This window comes from Myotis davidii, unplaced genomic scaffold, assembly GCF_000327345.1.
Source record: "Myotis davidii unplaced genomic scaffold, ASM32734v1 scaffold38, whole genome shotgun sequence".
In the NCBI taxonomy this organism is placed as follows: domain Eukaryota; kingdom Metazoa; phylum Chordata; class Mammalia; order Chiroptera; family Vespertilionidae; genus Myotis; species Myotis davidii.
The window spans coordinates 6,849,776-6,863,442 of record NW_006291383.1 but is presented as its reverse complement, the minus strand read 5'-3'; the positions used below and the strand labels follow the sequence as shown (position 1 = coordinate 6,863,442).

General features: G+C 36.9%; 1 protein-coding gene across 1 annotated transcript in view; it reads right to left on the bottom strand.

Annotated features, from left to right (window-relative positions):
* The window catches only part of PIGU (phosphatidylinositol glycan anchor biosynthesis class U), an 85,327-nt gene that overhangs the window by 63,061 nt on the left and 8,599 nt on the right, over window positions 1–13,667 (bottom strand). Inside the window, exons 3-4 of the mRNA XM_006764579.2 lie at window positions 2,974–3,033; window positions 1,793–1,855 (exon numbers count right to left, since the gene is read on the bottom strand). Of these exons, the coding sequence (XP_006764642.1) occupies window positions 1,793–1,855; window positions 2,974–3,033 (123 nt within the window). The remainder of the gene's footprint in view (window positions 1–1,792; window positions 1,856–2,973; window positions 3,034–13,667) is intronic.

Below are 13,667 nucleotides of genomic sequence, written 5' to 3'. Positions count from 1 at the left end.
TGACCCAGCTTCCTCAGGAAGGAAGTCTGGTCTAATTAGGCCTGATTCCTTTTATTAGGATAGATTATTGTATTATTTTCCATATGAACTGTAAACCTACTTTTGCCCACCTTTATATATTGCAAAATGATGACCACAATAAGGTTAGTTAACACATCTATCACCTCACAAATTAATTTTTGTAGTGAGAACATTTAAGATCTACTCTCTTAGCAACTTTCAAGTATAAAATACAACATTGTTAACTACTGCCTCTATGCTATAGGTATATTCAATTCCCTAGAAGTTACTTATTTTATAACTAAAAGTTTGTACCCTGTGACCAATAATCCCCTTCCCCCAGCCCCAATCCCCAATAACCACCAATCTACTCTGTTTCTATGAGTCTGACTTTTTAAAATTCCACATATAAGTGAAATCATGCAGTATTTACCTTTTTTTCTCTGACTTATTTCACTTAGCATCCACATAGTCACATGCTCCATTAGTTTAAGATATATACTCCCTGCTCTTAGTGTTACTAAGTCTCTAAAATGTAGTTCTTAATCATTTAGGGGAGGAATTAAGGACTCTTTGAGCACTGTTAACAACTATGGACTCTCCACATGAAAAAGATTGACATATGCACATACATATACACATTTTCTTTTTTTTAAATATATTTTATTTTTTACAGAGAAGAAGGGAGAGAGATAGAGAGTTAGAAACATCGATGATGAGAGAAACATCGATTAGCTGCCTCCTGCACATCTCCTATTGGGGATGTGCCCGCAACCCAGGTACATGCCCTTGACCGGAATTGAACCTGGGACCTTTCAGTCCGCAGGCTGACGCTCTATCCACTGAGCCAAATCGGTTTTGGCCATATACACATTTTCATACCATCTCAAGGGTTTTATAGACCTAATAAGGGACCCCAAGTAAAAACTCTCAGTCTAGATATTTTAACAGGGTCGTTGAGGTCCAAAATTCTAGAATTCACTAGCTTTATTTGTTACTGATGACCAGTGCTACAGAAAGGCAGACTGCTATTTCTGGTTCTATTACTTGGTAACAGAAGTGAAAATGAACCACAAACAGACAACACTAATGGGATGTAGCCTTCTCTCACCCTGGTCTAAATCTTCTCAGTGGCTCTCCGCCAATCAAGGAGGACTGCAGCCAACTTTTAAAATAACTACATAGATAGTACACATGGTTAATCTGTTAACTCTCTCAGAACCAAGGAAAATGAAAATAGTCCCACTATACAATTCTCCTTGGCTATTACATATGGATTAAAACTAAAGTCTGCATCAACACTTTCAACAGCTGTTTAATACATGCCAATTTTTCCAATTAAGATTGCTCTCTGCAGGGAAATAGAAGCTACACTGGGAATCCAATTTTTCCTCAGATAGGCATACCACAGTAAGTTAAAAGCTATAATTTTCCTCTGTAAAAAAAAAAACAACAAAAAAAACTGGTGAAAGGTATGGAATAATTTTTTAAGGGTCCTCATTAATATAATTGTAGTTCAATTCCACATCCTTCAAAAAGTCTGAACTGGCACAGGTGAGAGGATGGATATTAAGCTACAAAGATTAAGCGAACCTTTCTGTATCTATTAGTAAAGCTGTCTTGTTCAGCTGTTCCAGGACTGGCTGAACAAAGCAGAAGCTGCACTCCCACTTCTTAGTGTCTTAAAACATGTTGGATCCTTAGGTACATGCATGACCTTTGATCTTTTTAATAACAGATACCAGCAGGTTACCAGATTCTACTAGTTTTGTCCAACACACTGACTACTCACCACAACTTTATTGAAGTCCTGGATTGCAAAATACAGGGCAATGGCAGTGAGTGCATCAGTTATCTGTCAAGAGAAAGAGTAATAACAGGAAATGAATCCAATTAGTGTGGGAGTAATGGAATGCTACTAGGGTCTGAAGTTTTGGAAGGCAGTGGACTATCCAGAACTGACTTCTTAAAGTCAGGCAGAACCTCAGCCCTCACTTTGACTACCCAAAGAAAAAGCCTTTTCAGGGAGGTATGACTGGAAAACTTGCTCTGTAATTGCAAGTTACTAAGTTTTCTGTAAAGTGGAAATAAAACCCACTGCTTTGTAGGCCTGATGTATGTCAAGTGCCTAGAACAGAGTAAGTCCTCAATAAACAGCACTCATTATAATTATTAAGGAAGAGCTCAATGGACCTCCTATTTTACCCAGATTTTCAACCCTAGATTAAGCAGGTGTTTCAAATTACTATGCTCTCAAAACATAGCCCTGTCTTCTCAATTTCTTACCCCTGAAAGTCTCACCAGACCTAAGTCCTTGTCACAGAATCTCTTGGCAGAATGCTTAGGAAATTGAGGATATCTTCAACACTGGCACCATAATGAAAGCTAATCATAGAATCTTGGAGCTAGAAAATTCAAGGCTACATAGTTCACATATGAAATTTTAAACGTATAAGAAATTAGAACTGGTCAGATGTCATAAACTACTCTTCATACTTCCATAATACAGTTGACCTTGAACATCCTAGGTTTGAACTACATAAGTCAACTTACATGCTAATATTTTTCAGTAAATATTTGTACTGTTTTCCATCCAGGGTTAGAAGTCCACAGATGCATAAGGCCAACTATATGCATTGATCTACATCCTTTTATATAAGGGACTTGGGCACCCAAGGACATTTTTTTATATCCATGGGGTGGCTGGGAAAGGGTGGAGAGGTTGTCCTGGAACCAATGCCCCTGGATACTGAGAGACAACTGTGTGGGGGGGTTGGCACCCTTAACCTTCTATTATTCAAGGGTCAAATGTAAAATTACAGTTCCATGAATCCAAATTAGAAATACGTTTTTGCTTTTATATTCTAAGAAACTACTGGGCTCCTGAAATAGATTTTTTCTTATAAACAAAAAGATTAAAGACAATCAAATTTAAAATATATACATATTCATTTTATGTGGAAGGTTGCTTACCATAAATACCAATTCAGCATAGTCAATCAGGAAATGAAAGAGGTATATTATTAAGGGAGTCTGCAGGAGAAAAACAAACAAGCAAATTAACGTAAGTCTTACTATTATCAGTTTCCATAGTAGGGGGTGGGGTTAGAAGCTAGCCTGTCAGTAACAAATGTCTTTCTTTCCTAGAATACTGTTCTATGCTAGCTGGCCAGTGTACATATGAGGGAGAATAATTTTGTATCACTGGATAATTTTGTGCCACTAGGAATATCTGCTGAATTGAATAAAGAGAATAAACAAAAACCAAAACGATAAATATCTATTTAAGAAGTGTTAACACACTACAGGTATAAGATGAACTTTAGTTCTAAGACTTATACAATAGCTTCTTTGGGTTAATGTTTACATGATATATCTTTTTCCATATTTTTACTTTCAATTTTGTGTCCTTGTATGCAAGATGTGTTTCTTAAAAACAGCATATAATTATTTTTCTTTAACATTATCTGACAATGATTACCTTTTAGTTAGATTTTTAGTCTATTTACAGTTAATCTAATTATTGATTTACTTTTGTTTTAATCTTACTATTTTCCATTTGTCCCATTTTCTCTATGCTATTGTCTCTCCTTTCTTGCTTGCTTCTGCGTATTTTTATTATTCCATTTTCCTCTCTTATTAGCTTGTTGGTTATACAGGGTGGGCAAAGGTAGGTTTACAGTTGTGAGTATGTGAAACAGTTTATTCTTTTTTTATCCTCACCCAAGGACATGATATTTTTCCCACTGATTTCTACAGAGAGTGGAAGGGAGGGAGGAGCGGGGAGAGAGAGAAACATAGATGTAAAAGACACATCAATTGGTTGCCTCCTCCACACACTCTTACCGGGGCTGGGGAACCTACAACCAAGGTACGTGCTCTTTTTTTAAAAAATATATATTTTATTGATTTTTTACAGAGAGGAAGGGAGAGGGGTAGAAAGTTAGAAACATCGAAGCGAGAGAAACATCAATCAGCTGCCTCCTGCACACCCCCTACGGGGGATGTGCTCACAACCAAGGTAAATGCCCTTGACCAGAATCGAACCTGGGACCCTTCAGTCGGCAGGCCGACACTCTAATCCACTGAGCCATACCGGTTAGGGCCAGAGGTACGTGCTCTTAACTGGGAATCAAACCAGTGACCCTTCAGTCCAAGGGTGGACATTCTAACCACTGAGCCAAACCAGCCAGGGTAAGAGGTTATTCTTGTATTATTATTTATTATTATTTTCCATACAAACAACTGTAAACCTACTTTTGCCCCACCCTATATATTTAGCTACTATTCTTTCAATGGTAAACCTTCACATTATGATGTAAATCATTGGCTTTAATTAGAATATAATATAAATTATTACCTTTCCTACTTCCTAGACAATCTAAGGACCTGAACACTTTAACTCCATATAGCTCCTCCCAGTCTTTTGTATTACTGTTGTTACAACTTTAATTCTACCCACAAGACATTATTTTATACAGTAAATATTTATGTAGATTTACCCACATTTTTACCATTTTCATTGTTATTTACTCCTTTCTATATTTCATGATGCTGTGAAGCACATAATCCTTCTGCTCTTTTGTATTATTTTAATGCAACAGTCTTGGCAACAAATTCTATCTATTTTTAAATTTTTTATTGATTTTTTTTTTAGAGAGAGAAACACTGATCTGTTGTTTCACTTATTTATGCATTCATAGGTTGATTCTTGTACGTGCCCTAATCAGGATCTAACCCGCAATCCTGATTTTTTCAGACGATGCTCTTTAACCAACTCAGCTACTCGGCCAGAGCCTTACCAGTTTTCATTTGCTTGAAAATCCCTTTATTTTGCCTTCATTTCTGAGAGATATTTTCACTTAATACAGAATTCTATGTTGGCAGATAATTCTAACTCTCCATTGTCTTTTGAATCCCACCACTTTTGTTGGTGAAAAGTTAGTTTCCATTTTACTATTCTTTGGCTACTTTTAATATCTTTGGTTTGGGGCAGTTTTTATGATGTATGCTTTCCTTTTACTTTATCCTGCTTGTGTTTATAGGGCTTTGGGATTAAAATCTCTCAAAAACATTGAAAAAATTTTCAGCCACCCCTTTAAATAGTGTTTCTGCCTCATTCTGTCTCTTTTCCCGTGCTGGAACTCCATTTGTATGTATGTTAAACCTTTTTTGCTGTGGCTCATAAAGCTCTTTTTTTTCTCTGTTTTTTATCCTTTTCTCTCCAAGTTCCAATCTGAATATTGTCTACAGACCTATCTTCCAGATCACTAATCCTTTCTTTACCTTTGTATAACCTGCTATTAAACTCACCTATTGAAGTCTTAATTTGTTATTCTGTTTTCCAGTTCTAGAATTTCCATTTGATTCATTCTTACATATTACAGTTCCCTGGTAAAATTCTCTGTCTTGGCATCTCTTTTTTGAACATATTAATTATTGGTTGCAGTTATGTATTTTAAAATCCAAATTTGATAACTCAATATCTAGATCACCTGTGAATGTTTTTGTTGCTTTTTTTCCCTGTCACTTATTATGCTTAGTAATTTTGGACTGAATGATGAACATTTGTGTATGAAAAATTGCAGAGATTCTAAATGAGGCTATTTTCCTTCAGAAAGGTTTTTGTTATTTTGTGTGTGTGTTTTGGTGTTTTGTTTTTGTTTTTGTTTTTTTTGTTTTTTTTTAGAGAGAAAGGAAGGGAGAGGAAGAGATAGAAATGCCAATGAGAGAGAGAACATCAGTCGGCTGCCTCCTGCAGGCCCCTACTGAGGGGTCAACTCGGGCATGTTTCTTGACTAGGGAATCTAACCAGTGACCTGTGGTGCATGGGTTGACACTCAACCACTGAACCACACCAGTCAGGCCAGAAAGGATTTCTTTAAGTTCTGGCAAGCAATTAGAATAGAATTATATCACCTTAATCTAATCAGGGGTTTAGCAAATTAGAAGCTGGATTCAGTCTTTACAAAACTAGTCTATAATAATATCTACCCTTCTTCCTTGAGAATAGTCCTTCAGAGGGCCCAAGTGAAAGCCAAGTCCTCTACCAGAGCCCTGCCACCTTGGTTAGCCATGCATTCAAATTCATATTCCCGAGCACCATAAGATCGCCAATAATTCCTTAACCTTCTACCAGCCAATTTCTGTTCTGTTTTTCTGCCTCTCGGCCTGTGCCTCTTATAAATTGGTAAATGCATCAAGGAGAAAGCAGCTCGGAATGTCAGTCTCACATTTTGTACATTCTTCTCTGGAACCTCAGCCTCTTAATCTTGGCTATCTTGGTACTTTCCAGTGACTTCAAGCAGATGTTTGTTTGTATTCATCCTGCTTTTCTAATTGTTCTATGGAGGAGGGTTGGTCTGCTACTGTAATAGGAAAGTGCATGACTTGGTTTTAGTGAGTCCATGCTGGTGACTCAGGAGCGCCTCTTCCCAAACCCAAATACACACAAAAATGTGTCCTGTAATATGGGAAAGGTCATCGACAGGCTTTGTAGTGAGAACAAGCTAGCTTTGGAATCAGACACAGGTTTAAAACCAGGTTCCACTAGCTCAGCGGTTCTCAACCTGGTCGCGCCCCTTTGGGGTCGAATGACCCTTTCACAGGGGTCGCCTAAGACCATTGGAAAACACATATACAATTACATGTTGTTTTTGTGATTAATCATTATGCTTTAATTATGTTCAATTTGTAACAATGAAAATACATCCTGCATATCAGATATTTACATTACGATTCATAACAGTAGCAAAATTACAGTTATGAAGTAGCAACAAAAATAATTTTATGGTTGGGGGTCACCACAACATGAGGAACTGTATTAAAGGGTCATAGCATTAGGAAGGTTGAGAACCACTGCACTAGCTGGTTTGGCTCTGTGGATAGAGCATTGACCTGCGGACTGAAGGGCACATGCCCGGAGTCCAGGCTTGATCCCCAATTCGGGGCGTGCAGGAGGCAGCCGATCAACGATTCCCTCTCATCATCGATGTTCCCATCTCTCTTTCTCCCTTCCTCTCTGAAATCAATAAAAGTATATTAAAACCAGGTTTCACCTGTGTACCTTTGGACAAGTTGTTTCCCCTCTGAGCCTTAGTTTCCTCAGCTGTAAAATAAGAATAGTGACCTATTTCACAGGGTTCTTGGAAGGATGAAGTGTAATTTGCACAAAGTACTTAGCATACAGTAAACCTCAATATATTAGCTACCTGAGATCAACTTTTTACCTCTTTTTGAAAATGGGGGCATCAGCTTTGCCTTTCAAAGTTCTAAAAGAATTAAGCTTTTACAACTATCTACTAATGGATTCTTTTTTCCCCATTTATCTTTGTTAGTAAAAAGTAGTAACTTGATATTTATATTACCAATAGCCTCCTTTCAAAGTGTTTTGATGTTTCAGATAGTTTAGAATGGCTCTAAATTAGTCTCTGAAATATCAGAACAAATAGTTCTCAAAAAGCCTATCAGTAAATGGGCTGGTTCCCATTATGAACTAACATATATACAATAATTTAATTGCATATAATATTATTATAGAGAAGCCTACACTCCCAATCAAGGTTGTTAAATTCACAATTTAACTATCAATACTTAGCTAAACATAGAACACAGCACATCTGTTGAAGGAAGTCATTAAGTCTAACCTGTGGTTGCTAAATTCCTTTTTTCTCTCCTGTACAGATTTTCCTTCTCCACTTTCACCTATTCTCACCTTTCCCTAAGAACTAAAATCTGTTCAAGATTAACAATGCAAAGCAATGATGGACTTTCTTTTCAAAAGTATTCTTTTCATTTGGCTTGACATAATTTTATTTACTTATATTTTATTACTTCAAGATACTAAAATACAGCTGGCTATAAATTTATGAACACCCAGCTTATAAGAAAATTAACCCATAATCATGAATGAGGAGCAAAGGGCTCTGAGTTTGAAGTTGTCTCCTCTGTGTTTGAGGGAAGCAGCTGTTTTGCCCCTTCATTCAGAGTTCTTAAAAATTAACAGTTCTAGCCCTAACCGGTTTGGCTCAGTGGATAGAGCATCGGCCTGCGAACTGAAGGGTCCCAGGTTCGATCCCCAGTGCGGGGTTGTGCAGGAGGCAGCTGATTGATGTTTCTAACTCTCTATCCCTCTTCCTTTCTCTCTGTAAAAAAATCAATAAAATACATGTTTAAAAAAATTAACAGTCCTAAAGGGATTATTTTATACATGTAAAGAATGAGTTAACATGCTTCTTCTAGCTAGAAATCACTATCTCATGCCTTTATCCTCTTTTATACAAGTGCGTGTGCATACACACACACTCACACTCACACACACACACAAACACACACACACACACACACACACACACACACACACACACCCCTTCCTCATTGTATCTAAGAATGCATTTTCCCAGAGAAATGACATTTTAAACTATGGTTAAGTGGTTAGATATAGCTCTTCCATTTATTCATTCAACATACACTTTCTGAAAGGACTATTTCATATCTTCCCCTCTCCTCAACCACCAACCTCCCTCCCCACTTCTTACTTTCAACCAACAAGCTCATTTCTTATTCCACTAAGAGAAGCAATTGAATGAGAACTACCTTATTTTCCTATTACCCAGTTGACCAACTTTCTATATCTATACCTATATTTTCTACCTGTCTCATATTAACAGTGATGAATTTCCTTTTTTCTTATCTAAAGCCAAATCCTCCACCTATCAACTGGATCCCATTCCTTCTTGCCTCCTCAAAGACACGGTTCATTCAATTATCATCTCTTTCTAACATTATCAACTTCTTGATCCATAGAATTATTTCCAATAGCAATTAAATATGCAGATACTAATATTTTAAAAGTCTTCATAGATATCTACTCTAGCTACCATACCATTTCTCTGGCTTCTTTTAGAGCAAAACTCTTCACAAAAGTTGTATCTGCCTCAGTATACTTTAATCAGTCTCGTCCCAATAGTCCACTGAAAATGTTGTTGCCAAAGTCTTTAAAGATCTCAATTTGGGCAAATCAATCTTCAGTCCAAATTTTTCCCATCTTGCAATAACAGTTGACATAGTTTTCACTCCCTCCTCAAAGCACTTCATTCATCTGGCTTCCATGTTCTACATTATCTTAACATTCCTCCTTTTCAACTTTATTTGCTAGTTCCTCTTCGCCTTCCCAACATCGATATATTGGAGTGCTCTAGGTATCTGTATTCTTCTTTATGTAAATTTACTCCCTATGAGTCTTAGTGATCTATTTCTCTGTAACAAACTATCCTAAAACTTATCTTAAAACAGCACACATTTATTATCTCACACAGTATCTGAGAGTCAGGAATCCAGGAGTGGCTTATTTGGGTGGCTCTGGCAGAGTCTCTCATGAGGTTGCAGTCTCTAAAGGGGTTCGAGTATCTGCTTCTAAGCTTACTCATTTAGCTGTTGACAGGAAGATTCAGTTCCTCATCATAAAGGCTTCTCCATAAGGTTGGTCATGACATGGCTTCCCCCAGAGCAAGTGATCCAAGAGAGAGAAAGAAGTTGCAGAAATCTAAGATAGAAGTTGCAGTGTCTTTTATAACCTAATCTAGGAAGTGACACACCACCATTTCTGCCATATTCTACTGGTCACACAAACCAACTTTGGTACAATGAGAAAGAGATTACATTCTGTGAATACCATAAGTTGGAAATCTTTAGGGGACATCTTGGATGGAAGCTGGCTATCATGCTAGGTAATGGCATCCAGTCTAATGTTTTCAAATATCATCTATAGATTGATCCCAATTTTATACCTCCAGCCTGGACCTGTCTTCTTGCATTTCACATTTGGTATAACCAATTGCTTTAACACTGCCATTTGGATATCTAATAAGCACTTCAAAAGTAACATGGTAAAATCTGAACTCTTTATCCACCCCACTAAAACCTGTTCCTCCTTTAGTATGCTTCATCTCATTAAATAACACCACCATTCACTCAACTGCTTAGGACAAAAGTCTGCTATCTTTAAAATCCTCTCTTGCCTTCGTATCTCGCATCCAATTTATTAACAAGTCTACCTCTAAAAATATAACTTGAATTTATCACTTTTTAAAGAATCTAATAATTTTTCACCATATTGTTGCCACCCTAGTTCCAAGCCACCGTCATCCTGCTCAGACTACTGTAAAAGCATCCTCACCATTTCTTCCTTGCTTCACTTCTTGCCCCTAGATTCAATTTTCCTCACAGTGTCCACAATAATATTTATCAAATGTAAAATAAATATGAACACTTCTTTCCTGGTTTAAAAGTCTTTCAATATGTAAAAATAAAATCTACTTGCTACTGTGGACAGTGGGGTTGTTGAAAGATCTCATGCTGGCTGGTTGAAAACTTGTTCTAAAACTCACTGAAATCCCAGAATGAGATCCTTACCTCCAGGTTGGCTACTCTACCTGAGAATCCACCTGCTATTGATTGGGATTACTAAAAGGTCACGGGTGAAGGCCAGCTTGGCACATGGCTTTGAGAAGCTTAATGTCCTGAAGATGCCTGTGCCAGAAGATAAATAAACTGTCCAAGTGGATACTAAAGAAAAAAAAAGATGTTAAAGTTGTGCTCAGTTTTTTGTCTCCCTCAGAGATTACAACTGAAGAACATGAAAGAGCTGGAGAACATGAAGAACATAATTCCATTTGCTCAAATGACCATTGAGGATGTGAATGAAGTCCTCCCAGAAACCAAATTAAATAAGAAGTATCCCAATAGGCCTCACCAGCCAATTGAGGTTTTATAAACTTGAATCTGGGAGGAAGCTCTGGCCCTCCTATTACAAACTCTGGACATTAAAAAATAATTATATTGCCCTAGCCAATTTGGCGCAGTGGATAGAGTGTCGGCTTTCGGACTGAAGGGTCCTGGGTTCGATTCCGGTCAAGGGCATATACCCGGGTTGTGGACTCAATTCCCAGTGGGGGGGCAGCGGAGGTTTTATAAACTTGAATCTGGGAGGAAGCTCTGGCCCTCCTATTACAAACTCTGGACATTAAAAAATAATTATATTGCCCTAGCCAATTTGGCGCAGTGGATAGAGTGTCGGCTTTCGGACTGAAGGGTCCTGGGTTCGATTCCGGTCAAGGGCATATACCCGGGTTGTGGGCTCAATTCCCAGTTGGGGGGCAGCGGATCAATGATTCTCTCTCAAGTTGATGTTTCTATCTCTCTCTGAAACTAATCTTCCTCTCTGAAACTAATAAAAATATTAAAAATAATTATATTAAAAATGGATAGAAAATCCAAATTCCTAACCATGTCTATAAAAAGTTCTACATAATCTGGCCCCTAACTTCTTCTCAAAATTTATCTCTATTATTTTCCTCTTTGTTCATTCTATCTTAGCAACACTGGCCATCTTTCTGCAATTCACAAATGCCAAGCTCATTCCCAAATCGGGGACATCATATAGCTTACTCGCTTCATTTAGATCTCTTATTCAAATTTCACTTCCTTAGAGAGTATTCCCTGAACACTATCTAATATTAACACCTATATGACTGTCATTCTTTCCCTTTACCCAACTTTAATTTTCTACATGTACTTACCACTTAACTGAAATCTCATTTTTTTAAACTTTAGCTTTATAGAGGAAAAATCAGTATAAAATACTATTTGATAAATTTTGACCTAAGAATACATTCATGAAACCATCACCACAGTCAACCTATCCACCATCCCCAAAAGTTTATCAATTTTATGTTCATCCCAAAGAACCAACTTTGTTTCAGTAATTTTCTATTGTTTTTCTGTTTCCTATTTCATTTTTTTTCTACTCTGATCTTTATTTCTTTTATTTTGCTTACTTTGAATTTATCTTCTTTTTCTAGTCTCTTGAGATAGCACTGAGGTCATTCATTTGAGACCTTTCTTTCCTCATATAGGCATTGAGAACTATAAATTTCCCCCTAAGTACTACTTTAGTGACATCCCATATACTTTTATAGGTTGTATTTTCATTTTCATTCAGTTCAAAATACTTTCTAATTTCCCTTCTGATTTCTTCTTTAATTCATGGGTTACTTAGGGATTAGTTACTTAATTTTTAAATATTTAGAGATTCTCCAGATATCTTCCTGATACCAATTTTTTATTTAGTTCCATAGTAGATAGAGAATATACTTTGTATGACTTCAACCCTTTTAAATTTATTGAGTTTTATTCTATGGCTCAGAATATAATCTATCCTGCAAATGTTTCATGTACACTTCAAAATTATGTGTTTTGCTCATTGGATGGAATGTTCCATAAATATCAATGCAGTCAAGTTGGTGGGTAGCGTTTTTCAAGTCTTTTATGTATCTGCTTATTCTATTAAACATTGAGAGAAGAATATTTAAATCTCTGACTATAACTGTAAATTTGTCTATTTCTCCTTGCAGGTCTATCAGTTTTCATGTATTTCAAAACTCTGCCATTAAGTACATAAAAATTTTAAATTGCTATGTCCTCTTGATGAATTGACATCTTTATTGTGATGAAATGACCTTCCTTATCCCTGGTGATATTCTTTGCTCTGAAATGTTTGTTTTTTTACAAACTCACTGTCTGTTTCTTTCAGAAATATAAGTACCATGAAGCCAAGGGTTGTATTTTGTTCTGTATCCCCAGCACCTTGCAGCATAGCTGGCATTTGGTATATATTTAACAAGTTTTTATTAAAGGAAGAGAGAAGGGAAGGAGGGATTAGAATACACATGCAGATATAGAGCTACACACTAGTATTAAAAAATAAATGAAAAGGTGCCAGTACTTGTTCTGATGAGCATATATTATAATGGGCAAAACATGTACAAAGGTAATTTCAAGAGTGTGATATGAGTCATAAAAAGGGTAAGCACAAGATACTTTGCAAAATACAGGAGGAACATCAAACCTAGTCTAAGGTGATGAGTGATGGCTCCTGGAAGGGTAAAACCTAAGCTAATATCAGAATAGAGAACAAACCCCCCCAAAAAGGAAGAATGGCCCTCCATTAGGAGACAACGGCATGAAAAAGATACATAGATAATATGGTGCTGGAGCACAACGAAAGTATGTCAGGATTCTCTCAGGGGATTCCTAGTCTGTCTAGAAAACATACTGCCCAGGGCCTATAGCACCCAGAGTCCTCCTGGCTAGTGGGCTACTCTCGGGTATGCCCATACAACCTGCTCCCAATAACTGAACTGTGTGCTTATTCTCTTAAATTATTCCTAACCTACTTCTGCTAGTAGTTCTTGTTATTATGGTTTGATTAGATAGCAATACAAAGATAATGAATTATGAATGCAAAAGGCAATTGTTATCTCCATGAGAACTAAGTTGAATAATGCTTTAGAAAATGAGATGAAAGAAAAAAAATAGTGCTCAAAGTAGGTATTAGGGAGACATCTGTAAAATTTGGGGATTAAATGGTCAAATTAGAAAACTTCTACTTTAAAATGATATGGTCAATAAGAATAGGAAGGCCCTAACTGGTTTGGCTCAGTGGATAGAGCAGGGGTGGGCAACCCCTGGCATGAGTGCCAAACATGGCACGCCAGTAACTTTTTCTGGCACACGAAACCCTCTCTTATAATCTTCCATTTACAATTTTTTTCTTAATATCGACTTCTTTATTTGTCAGATAAATTCAGTCTAGGTGCATCTTAGAT